Here is a 25,793-nt window from a genome sequence, read left to right as displayed (position 1 = left end):
TAATTCATAATCAGGCAACCAGTATAAATTAACATGAAGATAAAAAAAGAGTCTTCAGTGCTCACTTAAAATCAGACAGTTTTCAGGCTTGTGTTCCAATAATCAGGACTTCCAAAAAGAATTGAAAATCAGAGGAACTGAGGTGGAGTCCTCTTTACAGAGGACTTCGACTACAAAGTTTTAAGAAGTTTTGGACTAATTTGAATTTTGTGAATTTTGTGTATATTGTTCCTGTTGTGGTAAAAATATTCTGTGGTTGCATCAAAAACTCATGTTTGCAGTTTACATTAGAGGGGAGGCTGTCCTTCCCGAGTAGACCTTTTCAAAAACACACAGCATGAGAAAGAAGCAGGCTAGCATCCCTGCTATCACACACTGCCATCTCTGTGTGTGTGTTGTGTGTGTGTGTATGATGGGGTGCGTGAGTGTGTGTGTGTGTTTCTTGCGTGTCACCAGAAAGGGTTCAAACAAGGTCATGAGAGGATTTGGGATGGATCACAAGATGGAGCATTCATACACAAACACAACCACATGCACACACACACACACGCCACATATTGCATGCTGCATGGTGCCGAACTCCTGCTAGAAGAGTCGCCTTCACTGAAGTTTTTGACAGCTTGGGCCTGCTGGCGGCTTAGCTCAGTGGATTTATACTTCAATCGAGGACATTCATATTAATTTTCTGATGCTCATCTGCAAAGTGCTTAAGCTAACAATAGCTCTGCCAGTCCCAGGCAGTAAACATTGGTTTCTGACAAAGCAACAACTGAGACATTCAGTCTCAGTTTAAAGGCACAGGAACACAAACTGAAAATAAAGTTCTCAGAGTTGTACAATAGTTTACCTTTAAAATAATGTCATAAAGCCATACACATAAAAATAGTGTCTGGGATTAAATCTCCATATAAATTGTTAAAAAAATAAATGCTAGCATTCCTTTAGGGAATGCATATTGGTCGCCTCCTTTCATACCAGTGTTTTAGACTAAGATGTTGAAAAATTACAGTTATAGCTTTTTTTGGTCAAACATTGAAAATAACATGGGTGATCTCATGTAGTATCTCACATTTTCTGTTAGTATTTGGAGCATGTGCTATGAAAGACTGTCAGCTACTACCACACCTGATTTTAGCTCAATAACTGTAAAATTCACTGTGGTATATTAATTTTTGGGTTGGCTAAAGTCAGTTAGCTGTGGCAGCCATTTGAATTGGGTTGACGACAAAGATTAAGCAGTTACAGATGAAAACTTCAATCCAATGATTACTTTCTGGGTTTCATTGAAATGATACCAAAGTTTTAAACAAATCTTTTGTGATGAATTAGTGCTCAGAGTTTAAGTTGGGGATCATTCTCGGCTACTGCCACACTACATTTTAGTGCAATATCTGTAAAACTGCCTGGGTTATGGCTATCTTGGTAACTCATATCTTTGGTGTGATTGATTTGCTGCGGCTTAACCTGTCACTCTTCTATCTGTGGAAGTTTATAAATAAGAGTGGAAAGTTAGTTTAGGATATATTTATCCTAAAATGCAGTGGCAGCATGTTACAATAACAGCTTAGCAGAAGATAATAAAATTGAAGTCAGAGGCTTTTTGTTCGTCCTCCCTGGTGATTTTTCTCATCACTTTTGTTTTCGGTAAGGCAGCAGCTGTTTTGACAAGCGTGAAGATGAGGAAGGACATTTGCTAATGGATCAGAGGTGTAGAAAGTGTCCCTTCTGATTTGAGATGTGCCAGGCAGACTCAAAGCCAATTAGGAAATCTCAAACTGGTAACTTCCCAAAGTAATCAGTTACCTGATTAAATTCACAGTTCAGCTTGTCTCAGTGAGTTAGGATGTTTATGTCATCATCTGAACTAGAAAGGCAGTTTAGGACGCACAGACTGTCCTACTAAATTCTGCATCTGAATCTGCAATCATACCTTTATGTATTATGCAGTGATTTGTCTGGAATTGACATCAGTCCCAGTCTGAACCAATCATCAGCACTTGTTTAGTAAAATACTGCCTATTTACATTTTTAGTGTGGTGCACTCCATTTAGACATCTATAATCTTGCACATGTAGATCAGCATTTGTTTAACAAACTTTCAGAGGCAATCTAGTTTTTATCCACCTTTTCAGGTCTGATCATTTACAAAAATATGACCCATCTATTAATATATGTGCTCAGATTCACAGTGTTGAGCCTTTATAAACATCTTAGGATTAATTTTGATCATTGACTCAAATCAATGTATTTTTGTGATCAGTAAGTTGTATTAAAATGTTATTATGGCGTTACAAACCCACAGTGAGTTATGTGGCTTATCTGACTCTGATATTTAAAAGAGAAAGGAAGCAATAAGCCTGATTTCTACACAAAGGACTACACAGCGGAGGCACATAATGTGTTATAATAACAGGCTGGTTCCCACAGAAAGGGACGAGCTTTGTCTGTGCAGGTTTGGTTACCAGGTCAACAAGTGCCATCCCAGACAGTGGCAATGGCACTTCTGTGAAAATGTTCTTCATTTTAATTCAGTTTATGCAGAGTTTAGCAAATATCAAGTTCTGTCATACGTTTAGAAGGCATCATGCTGTTCAGAATGTATCGAACCATACGAACCAACAGAATAAACATAACCAAATAGAAACTGTAACAGAAGTAACTACAGCTTGAAAAAAGGCAAAATACACATTAAAACTGCTGGGCGAGTCAAAAAGTTTGATGTAGCATTTTGCTTCATTTAGCTTTTGGTTAGGGCTACTTTAAGCTGGAAATTTGCAAATTTTAGTTTGAGCCTAAATTTTGTTACATTTGGCTTTTATATAGTCTTTTGCTTCGTTTTAGCTTTTAGCTACTAATCCGCTATTTTTACCTTTAAATAACTCATTTTCCACTTCTTCAGCAAATTTTAGCAAAGTCATTCAGCGCTCAGCATCCACACTGAATTTTCACAGAAAATGTTCTTTAGTTAGTAAAATAGTGATTTGTTTCACTTTGTCTGTATCACAAGTTCAAAGTTTCAGGTTAATTAAATCTGTTTTTTATAAACTGCATTATTAACGGAAATCTGTTCTGCTGTTTTCATATTTCTGAAACGATGGTAGGCAGTCTTCAGGTGTATGATTGTAAGCTCCTGGAGGATGGGAAGGTGTGATTACTCACTCTAGCTGGGGAAAGAGGCAGAGTAGGCAGTTATCGGGGGAAGAGGTAGGAAGGGAGGCAGAATCCACAAATAGTTGACTCAAAACAGATTTTCACTCTGTGAAAGTAAAAAAAACCCATCAAAATATGTGCTCAGTTGTACCTGAGAAAATCTGTATTTCTTTCAAAGACAGACATGTCAGGCAGTTTGATTTTAAAACACCGAGTATCTGTAGTGTGGGTGGACATATTTTGAGTGCCAGCTGAAGGTGAAGAGTTCTCCCCGCTGTGCCAGCTGGTGTGCCTGTTCCTGGTCTAGTTGATCAATTCAAAGTGGAGCACAAAGTTCAAGCACATGTATTCACTGACTGTGATGGCCACATGTCCCAAATAAATCCACAGTCCTGGTTTTAAAAGAGATTTTCATGCAGTGCAAGCTGTTTGAGTAAAATAAGTGCAGATGGCACATAGCTGGGATGATTGCCTCAAAAACAGCCCTTTGGATTTGAATTTATTCCTGTCAACAGCGAGTTTCATATAATGAAAGGTTTTAGTTTACTCTCAAAAAAGTTTAAAACTAAGCGTGTTTACATAAGTATGCTGATTTATTTGTGACTTATTATGGCTGTGATTATATTGGCCATTTGATGTTGACATGGAGCAAACATAAATCTGGTTCTGCAAATCTCTGAATGCACGATAAATATTAATATCCTCCTTACTGATCAAAGCGTGCCGTTTGTGCAGGCACCTGTGGTGAAGGAAAACAAACAGACAGATTTAAAATTGGTAATATATTCCCCTTAAATTGACAGACTTTTGTTTTATTCCACTGTTAAGTGTTCTGCAGACTTTGGCCTCAATAAATAATGACATTTTATATATATATATAATAAAATGCAAATATTTACCAAAGTAGAATAGTTTACATGGAACTTTGATTTTTATTCCTATCATTCTGCCAAAACTGAACCTGTAAAGACACTTATTTAATACTGGTTTCAGAAATGTAATGAATAGATATACTTTTATTTAATTATATTTGGAGTCCATACATAAATTTAATTTAAACACACACAGAATTGTTCAAATACCTAAACTTTGGCCACTCGTATCAAGTTGAGTAAGGTATAAATAATAATTTTGTTTTGCTTGGTTTATCATTATTTAATTCCTATATTTATGTCATGCACTTCATGGGAACTTATATTTATTTATTCTCCCATGTTTTATTTAATCAGTTTTACCAACATGTCTGACTAGTTGTCTTATATTTATAAATGAGTTTTAAACTTTGAGTTCAATATTTAATATTTTTATTGCAAAATAAGTTATTTTATTCCTGTGAAGTGAAAGCTGGTCAAGCGTGGTGCATCATATTTATGTGTAAATCTGCAGTTATTTGCTTTATTACTACACTTTTCTTTGGGGAAAGCTTGCCTCTAAATAAAAGCACTGAACCGGAGAACGTGATCCTAACTGGTACTTTACAGTTGCTCTCAGTGGTTCCAGTACAATAACGGAGAGAACTGGACAGCTCTCTGGTGTTAATGTGTTTATTAACCTTGTTCCCTATTCATGGCTCTTCTCAGCATGCTGCTGTAAATAAAAGTGTGCTTTTTATATCCTGTATTATTCATTATGACCGTTAATTTCCTGTCTGCATTGAGCCCGCAGCTCAATACAGACAGGAGCTGTTCTGCTTGTTTGGCTGAAGTGCACCATTAGCATCAGAGAATATCTATTTATGCTATAAATGGTGATATGTGAGCTTTCACTGATGTGAGGACTGATTGAGGCTTTTTTTTTTTTTTGGTTTAAGGATTTGTTGGTAGCAGTAAAACTAAAACAAATTGCACCAGGTTTTCTGATGTAGATAGATTATCAGTTCTGACATTTGCTGGTTTTATCTTTTACTCATGTTCAATTTGTTGTATGGATATAAAAGAACAACCAAACCCTGCAAATCCTAATGCACAGCTTTGAAATGATCTATGTGCTGCTGTTTGGTGATTACTTTTCTTATATCTGATCTCTGTGCAGTGGATGCAGTATCTGTGTATTTTAGATAGTGTGTCTTCTTTGTCAGTGTTACTTTCAGTGCTCCAAATTGCACTCTACAACCCCACTTTGATTCTCTCGTAGTGTGGATCAAACAGCATTAGCTTCGGTGTCCACCGGTTTTCTCCCTTAAAATAAATGCTAAACAGATGCAAAGGGAAATGCCTTGGGTTGTAGCTAAGCAACCGGTGAAAATCTATTTGAAATGGGCTACTTTTTGGCTGAAATACTTTAGTATTTTTAACCTTGAGTGCTGAAATCCTGCTAATCATCCAGCTCCAACAGGATGGTTTGAACGGCTCTCAGCAGGAGATATATAGAAATAGATGCTGATTCTGTAGCAAAAGCTTCCCTTTGGACACACTGACTCAGAGTTTTATAACAATATATGAACAACTGAAGTTTCAAATCTCTTTCTAAACCTTTAGGTACAAAATGTTGTGTTAAACTGGAACGACTGCAACCTACCTAAAAACTGTGGAGCTAATTAATATTTGGCTAAAATCTGTGTCAGTTAGCTAAAACTGTTGTGATTTTGAGTCATCACTTCCTGTTTTAATTTAGAAAGATATTTATTTTATTTTCTCAGTCTATTTTGCCTCCTCTGCTTTTTGAGTTTTATTCACACATTTAATTTGTTTTCTGCCTCTTCTGTGTTTTTGTTTACCACTTTTTGTGCCTTCAGATTAACCGCTTGCATTCAAATTATCTTTGAGATGTTTGTATTGCTTCTTTGGATTTTATTCTTCAACCTTATTTTCACTCGATTATTGAAATAGCCTTTTAAAGTGAGTGTTGTCATAAAGTATAACATTGGCATTTTAATCAGAGTTTTTTCTTCCAAACAAGGTTAGGAATCTTATAATTTCACATTTCAATCTAAGCTCTTGGTGAATCACTTCAGAACCCATTCTTTGTTCAAATCTAACCCTGAAGTAAATCAAATATAAAGAACTATTTTCTGTTTTCAGTCTTACTAGTCAATATTCTATTTCCTTCTCAGATTTGTTTAATGTGCTGTGAAGCACTTTAGTGTGACAGTCCAATTCCTAATCATTAAATCTTAGACCACGAATATAAACGTTACAAAAAACTAGCTTTGTCATGAGATGCAGTAGAAGAAATATACAAGTAAGCCAACAAATGTGAGCGATAGCATTAGTAGTTAGGGTTAGTTCAGGATTTTAGCTTCCGATTTTCATAACAGGTTCTTTGAACTTGTTGAAAACCTAATTTCATTTCAGCAGAGTAAACAAATCGCAAAGTGAATTATGATTAAAAAAATATTACTGCTAAAAAAGATTGATGGAGATACTCCAATTGACCATGAACATGAGGTGAAGTCTTTTAAATTTGTACAGTTATTTTTTTGTACATCACATTTATTATATTTTCTTTTATAACATGTGTGAGGATGTTTTCTGAAGAATTCTCATATTTCTTTCATTACATTGCTCCAGTTCAGTGCTAATAAAACTATTTTATTCTCTGCTTTTCTGCTCTACATATAAAAGCAATAAGAAGATTTTATAAAACAGCAGGGTATAAAGTATGACAGAGTGCAATATGATCCTACAAAACTAACACGGAAATTTTCATCTAGTCTTCTGTTTCTAAGAGCTCAAAATGAAACATAACATTACTTTAACACACTTTTTGTCTAAAAGATACTTGTCTTCTGACTGTAAACAAATCCTGCATACACTTCACATTTTCTTTGGAATTAGACTGATCCTGGAGTATTTTGACACATTTTCTCTCTGTTATTAGACAGCATTGATGGAGTCAGGGCAGAAGAATCAGACCCAATGAAACCTACACAGTGTCTACCTTACACAACAAAACTCCATCCACACTCTCAGGAATAAATGAAAAGATTAGACATCTTGACTGCTGTGTTATATTCGTTTCAAATCCAGTTTTTATATTTTTTTTCTTTACTTTAGGTCTGTATCTTCATGCTCTGTGAGAACAGCAGAGGAACCTCTGAAGCAATAACTCTTGTTGTCTTGTTTCTGAGCTAAGGTTCCCTAAAAACAGCTCCTCCTCCACCACAGCCACAGTTATATAATGATCAGGATAGAAAAGAGACTCTGTTCACTGGTCATATCTTAGATAAACAGACTTTAGATAAGAAGATGGAAAAATTTTAGGAAAGAGAATGAGTTTGTGGTTCGCTGCCATTTTCTTTTCCTCTAATGGGTTTTCTTCCTGATCTCTGCACATGTTGTTTACATCATGGAAAGTAGTCATGCACATTCTAACACACAGATATGAGCATGTGCAATGAGGAACCACGGGTGGAAAGATTTTATACTGTTGATATTTACAGATGTAGGGTAACCTCTCCAGTCCATCTACATATAATTTATTTCAATAATAAACACTGCAGATTGGTTAGTTTGTTTGGAGTCTCAGTGACACTGAACGTGTGTGTATGCGTACATCCAGCTGTCCTGCCAAGAACTGAACAGACATTTAACCCCACTGCCTTCTGTTCAGAGCCTACAGGATAAATTAGAGTTCTAATATTAGAAGAAGCTTTAGGGGAAAACTATGTTTCAGGTTATGTGTGTTATGCATGTGTGTGAGCACGTGTATGAACTCACATGTTCTGTGCAGTTGCTCTCTTGTCTTTGTTTTAATTATAAAAAAACCTACTGACACACTGTAGTGTTTCATCATCATATCTGAGGGCTTGGGGGATATGGTGTGTTATTTCTGAAAGAAATAGTTCAATTCAGTTTATTTAAATAGTGCGAAGTCAGAACAAAAGTTGTCTCAGGGCACTGTACAAAACATTCACATACATTAAAAGAAACCAATTAGTAAAAACAATCTATCTATGAAAGCCAGCAGATTGCACTGGATCTTCAATTTGTTGAAGTCTCTCATCCTGAACAGCACTCTGGCAACAGTGGAAAGGAAAAACTCCCGTTTAACAGAAAGAAACCTCCAGCAGAACCAGAACCAGGCTCAGAACGGGCCGTCATCTGCTTTGACCGGCTGGGGTTTGATAGAACAGGAAAGAGACACAAACAAACAGAGTGATTAGTTCAGGGTTAGCTCCTAATAGTTGTGATTCTTTTATGTGGTGCTCTGTGGAGTTATTGATAATCAATACTTACCTGAAGAAGAGATGACTTGAAGTATTATCAATAGGGTGGATTTCTTCAGTCTTAAAATAACTAAAAAATCGTATAATATTTTTTGCAATAGTTGTTTTAAAAAACCTTACACTGAGATCACTTTTGTTTAGATGGAAGCTGACATAGAAGTCTACAGTTGTTTAAATTAAAGACTGAGTCAGTATGCAGTGACCAGTAATGGTCCATGTGAAACTCATGTGGTGAAACATAATGCATTAAGCATAAGCAGGCAGAGTAATTATCTGATGAAATAAAAGGCAATGTAAAAATGCTATTTTTACTTGAACCACAATAGTTTTAAAACTTTTGTTCTGAACAGCTCATTAATCCAGGCATTTCCTATTTGTCCATTAGAAACACAAGGTGGATCTGTTCTACAAGGTTCGCCACGTGATGATGGAGCTGATCGACCTGAGAAGGCAGCTGCTGTCCGGTCACCTCACACAGGATCAGAGCCGAGACGTCAAGAGACACATCACCGTCCGACTCGACTGGGGCAACGAGTGAGAAAACACACACAAACTGACACAAACTGAAAATTAAAAGAATGGGAGTTTGACTTCAGAGTTGACTGACAAACAGTCCCAGCCCAAGTTTTAGGAACATCACACCACCTTCCTCAGGAGAAACGAGTTAGGTTTCCCTGGAAACTTTGATTATAAAAGCAAACTTTCCTGAGCTGTTTTTAACTCAGCAGAGCAGTGTTCTCCCATCACTCTTACCTAAGGTAAACAGAAGTAAGTTTGAAAACAAATGGATGAAGACTAATACCACTGGTTGAAAAGATTCACAGGAGCTTATTTAAAGGCTGATGAAAAACCGATGAAATGAAGAAAAATGTTCTTTCACTGGAGATTATGTGATTATTGGTGAAGAACTAAGAAATATTTGTTCAGGAATTGTTTCACAAGGTTTTGCATATTCATTTTCATTTTATTTAACTAAAAACCAGCTGTGAGATCAAAAAAAAGACTTGACTGGCCAAGGCAACAGATTTACAAACTCACAGCATATTTTAAAGCAACATGTAAAACATAAATACACCGTATAGATTAGAGGTCAGAATCTTAGGGACCTTTCCATTTCATTATAATTCAGAGGACAGTGATTTAAAATGATTATTGATGCATTTTGATTATTTTGATGCATCCCTCTCCCCTTTAACTTCTCCATGTGTGAGCTGTTGTTAGTTTTAAGGGAAAGTATATGTTTAGTGTCAATTAATTCACTTCTAGTCGCATATCTTGCTCAGCCATCTTGTGCACATATCTGTGTTGTGCACTCCATAGACTGTCCGGGCTCTGTACTTCCACACAAGTTTCTGTCTTTTGTGTTCCTCGACATTAAAAATGTTCTGGAGGCTGCCCTGTATAGTGCAAGATGTAAAGAAAAAACAGGCAATGTTATCTTATTTGGCAGATCAATGCTAATGTCGTCCACAGCTGGTGAGAGAAGAAACCAGACAAGCAGCAGACCGGCCAGCTGCTGTAATTTGTAGCCTGGAAGTTCATTCACATTAAGACGTTTTGTTGTAGCTCTGCTGCACCCCCAGAAAGGTCCTGTTCTGAGGCCAGTAAGCAGTGTAACAAGTAATAATTTAGGATAATTATTATAACTCTTTTACAAGTTGCAATAAATCCCTTGCAATGCAGTGGTTCACAGTGCTTTGAAAGATGCATTCTCATCAGTTCTGTGAGTCCATTAAAAGTTAATCACAGTTCAGAGCCTTAAAAACATTTGGATGTTTAAGCAGCAGTGTCAAGATTTATGTTTATGTTTTGTGATTTGAAAATCACTAAGTAAATGTGACTTATTCCAACAATTGGGGCAGATTGTTTTCAGACCTTTTTTGGGGGAAAATGCAATCAGTGATCTGAAGAAATGATCAACAAATAAAAGCCACAGTTCTTACATTTTGTTAGGTAGTAAAGACTGTTAGTCATCTTCTTTATAATCTGGATTTAACAGATTTACACACCCTTCAGCATTAACACAAAAACAGACCACTTCTCACATGCAGTCTGTAGCTCTTCTTAAGTTTCTCCATCCTAACTTTAAGACCAAGGTCTCTGGTTTGTAAGAGATGATGTTAGTTATGACTCAACAGAGAGGAACTTTAAGGACAGTTTTACTTGAGGATTACTGTATGAGTTCACACTTTATTTGAGGTAAAGGTCTTGTGTAGCTGTGTATATATGTCAGAAGTAGTTCGCATACTTTTTAAATGAAATATTACCTCTCATTTTTCCCTCTTTGTGTTTCTCAGACACCTGGGTCTGGACTTGGTACCAAGGAAGGAGTTTGAGATGGTTGATGAGGAACAGATAAGTGTGTCAGACCTTTATAAGATGGTAAGTTGTTGTTTTTTTCTGTACTGTATCTCTGAAGTTGTTACATTTTATGAATTACAACCCCAGCAAATAGAGTAACAGAGCTAAAAGCTATAATTAACAAAACCGTGTTGACATATTTTTAGCTGTTTTGATTGTGTCATGTACTCACCATTCCCTCAGGTTTCCTCATATTTCTTTTATTTGTTCTCTAAAAACTGCCTGATAGGGTTATTTCTTATACCTCACATCAAGCAACAATATTTCCTGTTCTTTATCTCCTGTAAAAATCTATCATGTAACCAACATTTCTTATCTGTATATCACTTTATCACACTGTGTATATTTCTGTTGAATAGTGTAAGATGAGGAGCAGCTGAGTGTCCACATCCAAACTCTTAATCAGCAGAACACAATCATCTGAACCTCGAGGCCACTTTAAAACTGCTGATCTGATCATCTGAACTAATGACTGTAAAATTATGTTCCTGCTTCTGTCTGATTCACTTTATGAACTCTTTATTATTCTGTTCACAAAAGCAGGAATCTGAATTTTAAAGATACTCATTGCAAAGTCATGAAGACCAGCTCAAAATATTCATAAAGCAAGAAACAAAATCCCACAATCCTTTTCTCATATCGATGATTAATGTGTCCCTAAATAAAATATTGCCTATGGAAATAGCCTAAGTGACTGAAAATAGGTCAAACATTAAATTTACTTGTCTAGCAGAAGTTTTGCAAAAGTCGTGTGTTTGAATGCAGAGCTCTCTTTATGGCGCTCCATTGTCCTGCTTGATCCCTGATATTTTTTCTTGACAGCTGACCTCCTCAGTCTTTGTCTTTTTTTCACATTTAGGGCCAGATTCACTCTTATATTTCCACTTAATTGTCTTCTCTGAGTCTCTACGCTTGTCCAATTCAGCCATCTTTGTTTACCTCCACAGACTAAGACCAGCTTAAATAGGTCATGTGACTCAAGCTACCACGTGGTTTTTGGTGCATTCAGCCAAGTGCCTTGTTAACACTGACTAATCTTTAAACATCAGGAGGTCCAGCAGTTGCTAAACAGTTTACCTGTCTTATATAATCAAGTCTTTAGTCATGGTGCAAAACAGAAAATGAGAAAAAATCCATTAGTGACACAAATTACAGAGTAAACAGTCAACTGAATAATCCATTACATGAGCCATTCCAGCTTATGAAAAAAAGCAAATTAAAGACACACTGACTTTTTAACTTGTGGCAGCTTTTATACTTTATATTCAGCCTGATCTGTGGTTTCTTTAACATAATAATCCATATGATGTTCATATTAAAAGATGTTAAAACTTATTTAAACGTATTGCAAGACTGAATACAGTTATTTCTGCAGAACTGAGTTTCAAACTCAATGCCAGTTCAAAGTGATTATGATGGGTGGAGCCTCGAGCATTACTACATGGTTCTGGTTATGTTGTTGTGTTTTTACTTTTTATAATGTGTGTGTGCACGAATATGCATGCTTCGAATCACTGCAAAACAAATCTACTCTTGGGTATAAATAAAGTAATCTAACCTAAAGACCAAGAAGAGCACCAAAACAAGAAATGTTGAATCAAATCATTTTAGATCAGAACAACTTGTGATCCTAGATGTCATGGGATACAGTTTTACAGCAGGACCATTAATGTAAAAGTCCGATGAGTGAGAATGTGAGGAATTATATGTAATTTTAAGATTTGTTTTGTAAATCAGCAGTGGTTTGCTTGAAACTGAGCTATTTGAGCCCTTTTTATGGAAAATGAAGTTTCTGATTTTATCAGAAATTGTACTTTGTGCTGTTTTCCCATTTAAACATTTTGGAATCAACATGAACATTTTAAACTGTGCACACACACACACACACACGACTCCTGCATTATCTAAACCAGTGGCTCCCAAATGTTTCAGCCTCCAGTTCACAAATTAACAGTTTCAAAAGCTCATGACCCCAAATATTACAAGTTTAGTTCAGTTAAATATGATAGAAATAGCTTTAACAACTATGGTACCACTATTCTTCATTTAAAATTATTGTGTTGATTTTTTGTAATAATTATGGTGGAAATATTTAATTAGCATTTTATTATTTATTTATTTTATTTAAACTGATTTCTGGAAATTACCTGGGGACCCTCACTTGATGTTTCATGACACAAAGTGGGGTCTCAATCCCGACTTTGGGAACCACTGATCTAAACAAAATTAAATTTTATTATTGTTTATTTTTAGGATATCAGCTCCTACATCTCTGAGCAGTTTTTTAGATATGGATGGATTATCTGAACTAGTAGCACATGTCTTTTTTGATAAATATTAAATTAAAAAGAGTCAAAGCTGATTAATGTTGGCTTTAGTATCTGGAACATATCTTTGGTAATTCATGGTCTTCTAGTAATGCTTGAAATTCTGTGTGTTACATCAATCCTGCTTTAAAAACACTGATGCTGTAGGGAATCTCTCATCGTTTGTTGCCTAGAGACTGATGTGGAAACATGAGAGAAAAAGGAAGAAAGGGAGAGAAAGTGGTTATATGTTAGGATGAAAGCTGGAAAAGGGTGAACATTCAGAGATGGAACAAAAACTCTCTTAGAAAAGTCCAAAGTGCAGTTTCTAAACCAGATTTCTTTATCAAAGATGATGGCAAAAAGAGAAAATTACACCCAAACAGATGAATAAATATCTTTTTGTTGTTGTTGATGGTGCCGGTTTGAGTTCCCTTTAACTGCCTCTATCACAGTATACAAACATGACCCATAAAAGCTAAATATTTGTTGGTTCCATCTTTAAAATTTGGTAATTTGATGGGATTTCTGTGTATGTGTCACATTAAACTAGAAATAAATTCATAAATCTGTTGGGTTGAAGGACACAATCTTTTTACAATAGTCTTTAATTGGACTGTATAAACAAAGCAATCTGAAGATAATTATTTTGAATATTGCAAAAATTTTTACCTGCTTTAATGTAATTTGTATGCAAGCAGATGGGATAAAATTATGTATTTATGCCAATGTGTTTGTTTTTGTGATTTCTGTTTGTTGTAACTGCTGAAAATGACCACGAAGGCTCTTAAAATGTTACTTTTTTTTCTTGTATTAGGTATTTCCATTAAAAAACAACCATTTCTGATAGATTAGACATGCAGTGTTACAAAAACAATAGGAAAGTTGCTGCAGACTGGTGGTAATTTGTTACTCAGGTTGTTCTGCCATCAACTGTCTTTACTTCAATTCATCAAACAGCTTTTGACTTATTGCTGCCTCTCTGCTCACTCAGACGCTTGACAAATTAAAGAGACAAGTTGGAGTAATGAGTCCTTGGGGTATTAAAGCATTTTCATCATCTGAGGAAATGAATTAAAGGGAAAAAATAAGAGATAACTGGAGTATGGAGTAAGCAGAAGGAACAAGGAGTTGACGGAAAGACATGAGGACAAAGTCAGTGTAGGGAAGAGGAAAAGAGAGGGGGAATTTAAAAAGGTAAAAATGAGAAGAACAGTGAGTCAGAATTAGAAACTGAATAAAGTTTAAAATTAAGAGAGGAAACAGAAAGTATAGAAAAAACAAAGTTTGGAAATAAGAAGAGAATAAACCAGGATAATATAAAAACAGGTGGTGGACAAATAGAAATAAATTATGTTTTTGTGTGTGGGGGGGTGTGCTTGTAGATGAAATGAAGAGAGAAAAAAAAATCAAAAAGAGCAGCGAGAGAAGTGAACAATAAATTTAGGTGGAGAGGATGTGATTAACAATGATCTAATATTTTGTTTTTTTCCAGCATCTGTCCAGCAGACACAGCGTCCAGCAGAGCACCACACAGGTAACGTGTTTTAGTTTAAATATTCAGTGCAAATTTATTTAAATACTGTTTGCAATACTGCTCATTCACATGTTTGCCTTTAACCTAACCTGACAAATGGAGTGACAAGTTAAAATATAATATAACCCTCTTAATAATTAACAAGAGGGATCTGCTTTAAACAAGAACTTTGATTGGATTCATGGTTTGTTTACTTACTATGTTTATGAGATGCAATATGCTTCAGTTTTTGCAGGGTCCTAAATATGTTATAATTTTAATCTATTCCTTTTTCATAATGTTTCTTTCAAAGATTGTATGAATTTACTATCTAAAACTATAATTTTATCTGTTATGTGCATTTTATATTGTTTTATCTTGTACCAAAAACCTGCCTTTAACTAAAGGTTAAATTAGTCTTTATGACCAAATCGGACACATTTACATTAATGTGTTTATATTGTTCTCATGTTGAATTAATGTGCACTGTTCCTCTTTTAAATAAATAAACTTAATCTTAATTTAGCCCAAAATTTGGTCACCAAATGCAAGATGAATCCTTTAAAAGATTTTCATACTCTATGCAATTACAACAAAAGTTGTTTTGACTGCTCATATTTAAAACACAGATTAATACTGATTGAAACCAACAACTAAAGGCAACAGAATATCTTATTTTCTCACAGGTTTTAAAATAAATTTGCATGGTGTTTTAAAAGGCACCCAGAAGGAAGTCAATGCAGTGCAGTCAGCATATTAGGTTTTATAATCTGAAACTTTCTCAAAGTTTTATTTGAATATAATAACACAAATGTTTTATATATTTGTATGGTGATGAAAATTTGAAGTCTTCAAACTCACTTACTAAACAATTTAAACTGATTATTTAAATTGTAATAAAGTCCATTCAGCAAATGATCTGAGTAGTTATTAAAAAGCAGTTTGGTCAAAAAGTTACAAATATTTAAACAATTTCTCTCAGATGAACACTAGATGGATATATTAAATTAAATAACCATTCAAAATGTCAATTTTTTGTGGATCTCCAGGGTGAGAACGCTCGGCAGAGACATGGAGAACCTTGCAGGGTTCCGGTACCACACCACCTACTGGTCAATCTGAAGAGCTTCACCTACAACAGCATCGGGGAGGACACAGACATATTCTTCTCTCTGTATGATCTGAGGGAGGGAAAGACTATCAGGTATGCTCACAGTATTCACAGTTAAATAATTACAGAATAATGTGTTGGTTTTGTTTGCAGGATATCTGTATGTGTGACTGTTCCTCTTGTTTTATTAACTTTGCTGGTGTGACTAAGGAAACGCTACTAAAAAATTCAGCTATTCTTACCACTTGTTTCATCATTCTAATGTGATTTAAGTTATATTCTTTTGTTTCTCAGTCACAGTGAAGGATTTTTTGTTTAAGTATATTCATGAGCGATGACAAAGTGTGGCAGATTTGATTAAATGTTAACAAAAACATTGTCTGAAACGATTTTTTACAAATTCATATTCATATATCAATTGTAAATGAGAAGATCTGATGCCTCCAAATGATAAAGGAAGGGTAATATGTTAGCCAAATGTTGTCATTACTATTTTATTCCATAGGATGAAAGATTTCGATTGAAGTTGGCAACACAATCAGTGATAAATTGACTTATACATGCATTGTAAATATTCATGCAGCTTGAAATCTTGTACTGTTGGAATGATTGCAAAGGAAGATTAAGCTTAAAGCTTGGTTTTGCACATTAAATGCCATCATGATTCTGAAGTTTTAAGGGGAAATGTCATGAAGAAACTGAATACTAATGGTGATGGAAAAGGGATGAACTATAACCTTGATGGCTCATGTGAAGTTTAAGAAGTTGAGTTTAAGAACTGACAGACCTGTGTCCTGAGAATTCACTCCAGATGGAAGTAAATCAGAAAGATCTGATACTGAAATAACAGCAAACTGCAGATGAATTGATTTGTCAATCAAAATGTTGTAAAATCAGATGAGGGACAAAATGTTCATCAATCCTATGATGTGAGAGAATGTAAAAGGTAGCTCGTGCATGAGTCTGTCTCACTGATTAACTTTCTTCCAGGCTTCATTTCCTTTTATAGAAGACTTTCTGTTATTGTTTATAAGTGTAAATCACAGGGAATTCAGCTGAAAACTTTCAGCTCAGTAATCAGAAAACAATGAAAATTTCTTGAAAAGTTGCAAAGCTGATTTGGGAACAAACTTTTCAATCACCTGCCGGGAAACAAAGACATCCAACCTGCTGCTTGTGTCTGATCACATCAGTTCAGAAGGACGTCTTGCAGCTTTGTTAGGACTAATTTTGTTCAGACTACCAAGCTTATGGCATCCAGACCACCTTCTAGACCACCAGCCCACTTCTGAAGTTGGCCTGAGGGAAAATGTCTTTAATGTGCATTAAGGCTGTTTAAACCTGTATTTAGAGCTATCTGAATGCAATGTAATCACAAAGAACCATTTGTAAAAACAAGTCTAAACAACCTTTTAGTCTACAGATACATTGTTGTTATTTTAAGTTAAAAACACAAGATGGAATTTATTTTATTGTATTTTTTGCAAAAAATAAGTAGGGGTTATCTATATAAACAAACTTTATAGGTGAGTTTTAGAGATTTTTGTAATTTATTTCAGTCTTTCCTCCAAAGGAGTGTTCATGATTAAGATCAGTCTTGTCAGCGTCAAGACCAACATCTCTAACTTTTCTCCCACTCTGCCGTCATGTGCCCTTTCCACCTGATTTTTTTCATTCTCTCATATTGCATTAATAATGTAGAATAAATAATAGCATGTGGCCACACACAGCTGCTGTTAATAATATATGACCCCCACACCTCTCTCCTCCCCATTTAATGAATGGCCATCAATTATACATTCTTGGAGTGAGCACAGATAAACAATTGTTAATGTCAATAATGACACTGATGGGAGCTCGTCGTGGTAGGAACTGTGGGGGTGTGATAAATCTTTGTGTTTTTGTTTATATGTGTGTGTTTGCTGCAGTAGGGAGGAGGATATCGGCCTATTTTTTAACAAGGGGTTCAACAAGCACTCTGTCTTCCTAATCTTTATTATGTTCATTTATTTTTCTTCCATCTCATTGCGAACCAGCAGAAAGGCTTTGTCCTTTCCTAACAAACTCACAGCTGAGCCCATAAATATGTTTGACCTTGGCAGGCTGATTTCAGTTTCTGTCCTGACTCAGCATCCAGGTCTGATGACCAGACCTGCTCCTCTGAGGTGCTCAGATGACAGAGAGCAGAGCAGAGGAGAGGAAAAGGAGAGGTCATGGCTGTCTCTCTTTCCAAACATCATCTGGCTGTTGGACTCAGCTCACCCACAGAGACTGTTTGGACTCAAAGCAGCTTTGTTTTGAGGGTATTTGTGCAACAAAAACTTGTGTCTGTATTTATGTGTTACTACTTGCCTCCAGAATCTCAGTAAATTTGACTTCAAGGTCAAGGCTGAGTGTGAACTTGATGCCTTTTTATGATTTCAGTCTTGTTCCCTAAAGTTTTCTCTGGTTTCTTCTTTTGAGAGAAAACATTCCACAAATTTCTCCTCCCATGTTTCCTTTCAGTTACCACAGTAACAAAGTGTCTGGCATGCTTCAGGGACCAGCTTGTGCTCCTGCTGCAGGTCTTTGTTAAGGCGAGTGAAGCAAAGAATTTTTTATTTTTTTTCTTGAAAAATTTCTGTGGAAATATTTATCAGTTTTTTGACTTTCAGCTCATATAATTTAAAATATTTTTCTCAGACTAATTGCTTCAGCATTTGCATATTTGCCAGTTTCACACCAACAAATCATTTACTTACATTTATGTGAGCACTTAGATACATTGAGCTTTTTGAACAGATTTTGGTTCCTATGTTTTGTTCCACATCTAAAGAAACCAATGAGTTACTTACAGCACTGACAGCTTGCTGTATAGGAATAATATGCTGTTTTTTTTTTCTGTCATGCAGTCTTTCTCCACCTTTGTCCACCTCAGCCTGATTTCAGTCCCGATGGGACTTGGCTTTGTTCCTTTACTGGAAATATAAACTTTTCCTTTCCAGCCATGACAGCACATCTCTCTCTGTTGGTTTGAAAACTTGGCAAGCTGGGACTGACATCATTCTGTAGTAACCATCTCTGATCTTCTTTTTAGAAAATCTTTTTTTCCCCTCAGGAACGCTAACGTCAGTGTATTGTTGCTCAAGTGAATGCATGCTCTTTGTAATGATGGCATGTGATGGAAAATTGACCTTCAAAAGTCACATGAATACGTGTATCACTGTCAACACAATGTAATGGTGCAGAATCACCAGCTTGTGTTGTAATTTAGTGAAATCAGGCATCAAGACTTGAATTGAGGTCAGACTGGTTCAGTGGACTGAAATAGAGCTAATTGAAAATGATTCACCTGTGACGTGTGTGCGTATAAGTGTGTAAGCTTTCAAATGGGAAGTTGTCAGATCACTGAGTTTGTTTGGCTCAATATCATGTAACACAATGAGCTTGGTATTATTACAATACTGGAACTGCTTGTGCTTTTTTAAGCCATTATAATTTCTTATAACTTCTCTTTTTCTACAATTGAATAATGTTTATAATGTTGTGTGATAGTTGGTGTTCATTGATGCTGTAGAAATTTTAACAAAGCAATATCAGTTGGCAAAGTTTGTTTTTGTGTTTCTTTAACAGGGATATTGTACATTATTAGACATTTCTGCAAATGTGCCAAAGTAAGCCAAAAGGCTATTTTTCATCTGCAGTTCCTGGACTGAAAAAAAAACCCCAGCAAGATTAAATATCAGCTGTATACGAAGAGCAATGAAAATTTAAGTATTCACAAAAGACTAGTGACAAATCCAGTGCACAAACACAGAGTATAATATAATAAACAGGTTAAAACTACTCAAACATCTAGTTAGTAACAAGTTAATGTTGTGCATAAAAATGAACCAGTTATTTTATTTTATTAGCTAAGCCAACCACATATCTCTGTGGGCTTCACAGGCTTTCTTGATTTCCTGAGAGAGCACAAGTTCATATGAGTTTTCCATGAACAAATCATCAAAGTGAGCTGTTTTTACTGATTGGAGCTCCTCTTATTGGTGACAGAGCACATCCCTGTTGACTCAGCTGCGATTCAAAACATTTTTTCATTTAAAACATATTAAAATTTCTTTAAAAACACACCAGCAACAGTTGGAATTTGATAGATTAGTCATAAATAATTGGCTGCTGAGATTTTAACCATGTGCACAGTGTTTGAGGTAGCCTAATTCTGTACAACATAAAACATGAATGAACCACATTCAAATGAACTACAATATCTGTTACAAGATCCTGGAACAGACAGGATTTTTTATGGATGTGTTTGGTTTAAGCAGCTCTCTTATTTAAATTTTAATACCATGTACATCTGCAGACAAATGTAGGTTGAAATTTCCCTCTCAGCCTGACTGTGGATGTTTGTGTTATTTGTCATGAAGCGAGGTTCCTCTGCAGATGTGCTGTATTTACAGCATGTAAGGCAGTGGTGTAGAAATGATTGGTTCACATGCATTTCCAAGAAATGTGTGTGCTCGTTGGTGCATCTCTGTGTAAAGTGAGCATCCATGCATATATCTGCAGTGCCTCTTCAAATAGGTGTATGTATATCCAAGCATATAGGCTTGAATTAAGCAGTTTTACCACACAGGACATTTACTCACTGCTGATTGAAAAACTTAACATTTTATCTCAGACGTTCTATCCTGTATGTGGAGTATAAGGTATTACAAATAACTCTGTGTGTTTGTGTGTGTTGGTGCTTATTGTAGCCAGACATTATCTGTTGTGTCTTTTCGTTTTGCTTGCTGAATGTTGGGCAATGAGATAACAGGAACCCTGATTGACTATCTCAGTTTTCTTTTGCACCTCATCACCCACCATTTCCTACCATTTCCCACCATTTCCAGCACACACACACACACACACACACACCACAGTTACTCTCTCCTATTGTTTAGGGACAGATACATATTTATTTTCTTCTGTTGTATTTGTTTGGGCTGCAGAGTCTCTGGGGGATTAGGATAAATTGTTGCATTCAAAGACCTACAGGGTGTGTGTTGTGGGGATTTGTTGGTCTACAGTGCTGATTGTGTGTATTCAAACAGTAGTAGTAACCTGGGAGTTTGGCTTTTACATCAAGGTGTGTGCTGAATAATAAAAACTACATGAAAATATGTTTATTTCACGATGAACAGATGCAGTTTTCAGGAAAGAAAACATCTTTCTTAGAAATGGGGCCTTTTATTTTTGCATTGAGGTTCAACCAAAGAAAAATGTGTAATAGGATTTGTAAATGCTATGCAGTGAAGCAGTTTCTTGCAACAAATTGTTAAAAAAAAACTTAAAATCAAATAGAATTATAAAAGTCATGATTTGCTATGAAATTTCCACAAGAGTCCAAAACCTTTGACCAATAATTTGACTGTTTAGTCTGCAGAGGAAGCAGCTGGAATTGTCTATTTCCTAAAATCTGGGATCTGGACTTTATTTATAGAACTAAGAGACACTAGAGAGGTGCTGGAAAAAGAAACAAAGCTAATGGGCTGTGGTTTGATTTAAGTTAATGTTCAGTTCAGTTTTTTTAAGTTGTGCCAGTTCACAACAGGCTGTTAAAGAGTAAAAAGGTCTCATTCAAATTATTTACATTCAATCCAGCTAATTCCAGTTCATTTCAGGTACATCCAGCCTTTTACTGTTAAAAATAAAATTTTAAGTTTTCAAATCAAACTTTTGTGTCGGACTTTAAGTAACATTATTATTTTTAGTCTGTTATAAAAAAAAAATCCATCATCCTTGCCATAAAATAACAACTGATTTTTAAACAGCATGACATATTCCACTTATTTTGTCTTGCACTTTCTGATAAAGTGGCAAAAAACAGATAACAGCCACTACATTTAGAGTCAACCGTTTTAATTAATTTTAATTAAAATAACTGTTTTTGTTGTTAAAGCACAGCTGTAGATCCAAGGCTGACCTCTGCTGTCTGACCGTTAAACATCCTGAGCAGAAACATTTCATCTCACAGGTCGTTTGTAACCAACTCAAAGCCTGAAGATCCACTCAGCTGAACACGTGCACTCTGCACACTTCTGGTGCGCTACATGATTGAAATGAACACTAGACATCAGGTTTTACAAATATGTGATGTTAAACAGGTGTAGAAATCAGCAGCAGCAGAACAGAACCTCACCCAGACCTGAAGGACTATAAACAGGACTTGTGTGTTGCTTTTTAGACTCTCTATGATTTCAGTTTTGTTGTAATTTGCCTGATGCCTTTTCTTTATCTAATGTACAAATGAGGTATCATCTTAGTCAGAATAGTCAAAGAACACAATGAGAAGAAGTTCTGTAACACACCATCCTCCATGTTGTACTTATAAAAGTGCCAGCAGACTGTAGGTGCATGATACCAAAGTAAAATACATAAAAATATTATAGAAAATGAAAAATAGAGTGATAAATAGCACATTTGATCCACTTTTTTAAACATTCAAGCTGTTTTTTTTTAGAACAAAAGCTCCAGCTGACAGAGCTCAGATAAATTATGTCTCTGCTGTGTTGTCCGCTTGACCTTGTGGTCTCTCTCTGTTTTTCTGGGATAATAAATAGAGAAAAACTATATATCTAAAAAAAATCCTTGAGGTATGAGTGTCCTCATATATTATTTATCAAGATACCATATAAAAACCTTCCATTTCTCCAACCTAATGCTTCAACATGTCCAGTTAAGCTCCCTGTTCTCTGCCCTCAGGCTGCCTTGTGTCATATGAGACATAAAGCAAACAATAAAAGCTGAAATCCAAAATAATAAAAGCACTAAATGGGAATTGTCACAGAAAACACTGAGTCTCCTAAAGCAGGAGTGGACATTTTTTTCCCCACAGGGCCATATCGACTTAGTTAATGCAATCAAAAGTCCAAACAGAGCACCGATGCTGCCCATCTCTATCATACAGGACATGACACCCTTCAGAAGCTCATTCAGTCAGTAAATTGACTTGGTGATGTTGGTTGAGTGCTTTATTTTTCCTCTTTTAAGTCTTCCTGGTTATTTTCAATGCTTGAAGTCATTTTTAGGGCTTTTTCTTTCTTTTCCAATAATGCTGGATTTGTAAAAGTGGGGGTGCTTGCTTAAAAACTGCCTTTATGTTGAACTTATTGAACATAGTGATACTTGAATACAAACTATCCAGAGCTGAGGTTCATTTCATTTCAAAATTTCTAGATTTAGACTTCTAAGATGTTTAGCTTTGAGATTTTCCACTCACTTAGGGATTAAGTAGGAAACAGCTGTTTTGTATTGATGTATCTTAAGTTGTTCTTATTAAGAGCTGGATGGAGATGGTTCAGGGGCCACACTTGGCCCTCAGGCTGTGTGTTTTACTCGTGTGTGTCCCAGAGTGATACATTATACGTGATATAATTAATTTCAGCACAAAGATTTCTGCAAACTGTAATCAGAACTGGGTACATTTTTTTAATTTTGTACCTAAATAATTAGAAAATATTATCAAACATATAATGTATTCATCAGTTCTGTTGCCTCTTGTGTGCATTACCCCATAAAATTCAATATATATCAGTGAATCAGTGTTTGCTTCACACTCTACAGTTTATATCTTAGATTTATTGTAAAGAATGTAAAAAGAACAATGTCAGTAAAAGCGTATCAATTTCTCACATCTCCTTGGTATTAACAGATTAAAGGAACAGGTGCTGTTAACAACAGGATTTATGTTTCTACTCACAGCAGTAAAAATGTCTGAGACATCTTTTTTTCAGAGTTTCCTCACTGTTTGTGCTTCAGGGCGAGAAGAGATGAGAATCTTTTTCAAAGACCCCCTGAGGAGACTGAGTGAGGCTATCAGGGGTAAACTGAGGATAGATCAGAGTTTCATGATCTTGGAGTTTGGTTTAGAAGGATTTGCAGGTGAGAACTTGCAGCAGGGCAATATCATCTGACATGATGATATTTGGCTGAAATGATGTGTGTTTATTAAGATTGATTGAAACTGCGGTTCATAAAAAATGTTTTTGTAAAGATTTAATTGCAGACCTTCAGGCATGTGTGTTTAAAATAAAACTCGCACTCTTCACTTGCTCTAATCAACTGCGGAGCAACATCCCTGCAGGTGGCGGAGAACCAGAGTCTCTATGGGATGGATAGACGCTTAAACCTTTGATTTTTGTTTTTCAGTGAGAAGTTTATGGTGAGACTGAACAAGAACGGAGGACCAAAGAATCCGGAGAAGGTGGACAGGCTGTGCGCACTCTTCACGGTAACAAACATGTATAAAATGTAAACAACATGTTTAAAATGCATTTTGGTGAAGTTTACAAGTGAACATTTGAAAAAAAGGAAAGCAAATGGTAAAAGTAAGGATGTATTGCCCCCTATTGTTCATAATAAGATCAGCCTGGAAACTATTTAGAAAACATCCAAGACACACAAGACATGAGAGATAAAAGAATTTGCTGTGCTCTTTTTTCTTTTCTTTTTGAAGCATGTAGGATTTGCTCACAGTTACTCTAAACTATAAAACTCCTGCAGCATCTCTACTGTGAGAAACACCAGGAATCTAAATAAATCTCTAGAAAGTTTAGTCAGAATGGTTCTAGTAAAACAAAGAATGTAAGCAATAACAACACACGTAGTGCTCTTATTGAATTATTTAATTATACTGCACTATTTGCAGGTTGGAATTATTAACATTCTTACTGCAAGAATTGTCACTTGTTCTCACTGTTTAGTGTAATAAACATAAAACATGGATCAGAAAAAATTTAATAAAGAATTGAATACATTTAAATATCTTTTTTTATATAAAAGATAGTGTTAGACATCTTCTCACTTACTTACTTTTATTTCAGCTCTGCCATTCAGACAAAAACGTAATTTAGATTGTGAGCCTCCAATCTTGCCTAAATTCAATATCTGCAATCCTAGATTCTCAAATTCACCTTCTACGTGACATACAATCCACCTTTTCTAAAATAATCATATAAGTATTTTCATCCTTATGTTCAGCTGTAAAAAATGCAACAATATAACCTTCTCTGCAGGACCTGAGCAACAAAGACATGAAGAGGGAGCTCTACATCGTCTCACAGGTTATTCGAACAGGTCAGACTGAGTTATTAAGACCCTGATAAAAAAAAACTGAAAAAATAATATAAATGTTTATAACAGACCCATAGCACTGAGAGTCTAACATGTCAGCTGAATATTTTTAAAGCTAATCATCATTCTCAACTTTACTTTACAGTAAAAATGTGTTTAATTCACTACATTTTTAAAGCTGTTTCTGTGTCTTGTACTTTTTGGTACTACAACCTGTGGCATAGTTTTGCTTTAAGGTTCTATTGAACAAAAGTGAAAGAATGTCCAACATTTTCCACCGTATGATCATGTTTATCCTGCAGGTCGCATGCTGTTAAATGACAGTAAGAAAGGCCCTCCACATGTTCAGTACCGCCGTCCATACGGCTGCGCTGTTCTGGCCATGAGCGACGTCCTGCAGATCATCTCAGAGCTCAAGGAGGAGAAAGATTTTGTTCTTAAAGTTTACACGTACGTGGCAGTTCTTCTACACATTTGGTTTGTTTTCATCTTTATAATGTATACCTGGGAAACTTTTTCAGCCGCTCAGGTTTCTCACCATCTGAATCGTCATGAAACTAATTAAGGTTGACTAAATAACTTATTTATAGAATAGATTATGAGGCAGACACAAAGCTCAATGAACCTAAACGGTAATGATTAATTAAAATTCCCACTGTACTGCTAATAATACTTCATGAGGTTCATTAATAAGTTGTCTTTGGTGAAATTCACAAATTCACAAATTTCAATTTTATCTGGAAGATGCAATGTTGCAGTAAAGTTGTATGTAGAAATAAATTATTAAGTCAAACAATAAATATTTGAAGACATTTTCAGGTTAAAGAGAAACCATAAGAAAGGCTAATGACCATATATTTATTTTAGCGTTTTGCTTCCCTAATAATGTTTTCCTTTCTCACCTCCTCGTTTGTCTTTAATTCTTACCTCGTGTAACATTTTACTCTTTCTATCGCACACTTTGTCGTGCAAAAAAGGAAAGAGAAATTAGTATTTTGAAAGAGTGGTGGCTCTCTCTTAAATCTCCTAATGCCATCAGCACTCTTTCATTATTTCACACTCAGAGTTTATGGCCGACAGGAGGGA

General features: G+C 35.5%; 1 protein-coding gene across 2 annotated transcripts in view; it reads left to right on the top strand.

Moving 5' to 3' along the window:
- Nucleotides 1-25,793, top strand: part of LOC108244939 (dedicator of cytokinesis protein 3) — a 148,104-nt gene that overhangs the window by 92,781 nt on the left and 29,530 nt on the right. For both annotated transcript variants that reach the window (XM_017431497.3, XM_017431498.3), the window contains exons 7-13: nucleotides 8,703-8,851; nucleotides 10,615-10,699; nucleotides 14,480-14,521; nucleotides 15,550-15,704; nucleotides 23,784-23,865; nucleotides 24,650-24,710; nucleotides 25,010-25,157. In XM_017431497.3, the coding sequence (XP_017286986.1) occupies nucleotides 8,703-8,851; nucleotides 10,615-10,699; nucleotides 14,480-14,521; nucleotides 15,550-15,704; nucleotides 23,784-23,865; nucleotides 24,650-24,710; nucleotides 25,010-25,157 (722 nt within the window). The remainder of the gene's footprint in view (nucleotides 1-8,702; nucleotides 8,852-10,614; nucleotides 10,700-14,479; nucleotides 14,522-15,549; nucleotides 15,705-23,783; nucleotides 23,866-24,649; nucleotides 24,711-25,009; nucleotides 25,158-25,793) is intronic.

The sequence above is a fragment of the Kryptolebias marmoratus genome, linkage group LG4 (genome assembly GCF_001649575.2).
Source record: "Kryptolebias marmoratus isolate JLee-2015 linkage group LG4, ASM164957v2, whole genome shotgun sequence".
NCBI lineage: Eukaryota > Metazoa > Chordata > Actinopteri > Cyprinodontiformes > Rivulidae > Kryptolebias > Kryptolebias marmoratus.
Note: the sequence above shows the minus strand (reverse complement) of the source record. Positions and strands in the feature narration are given on the sequence as shown.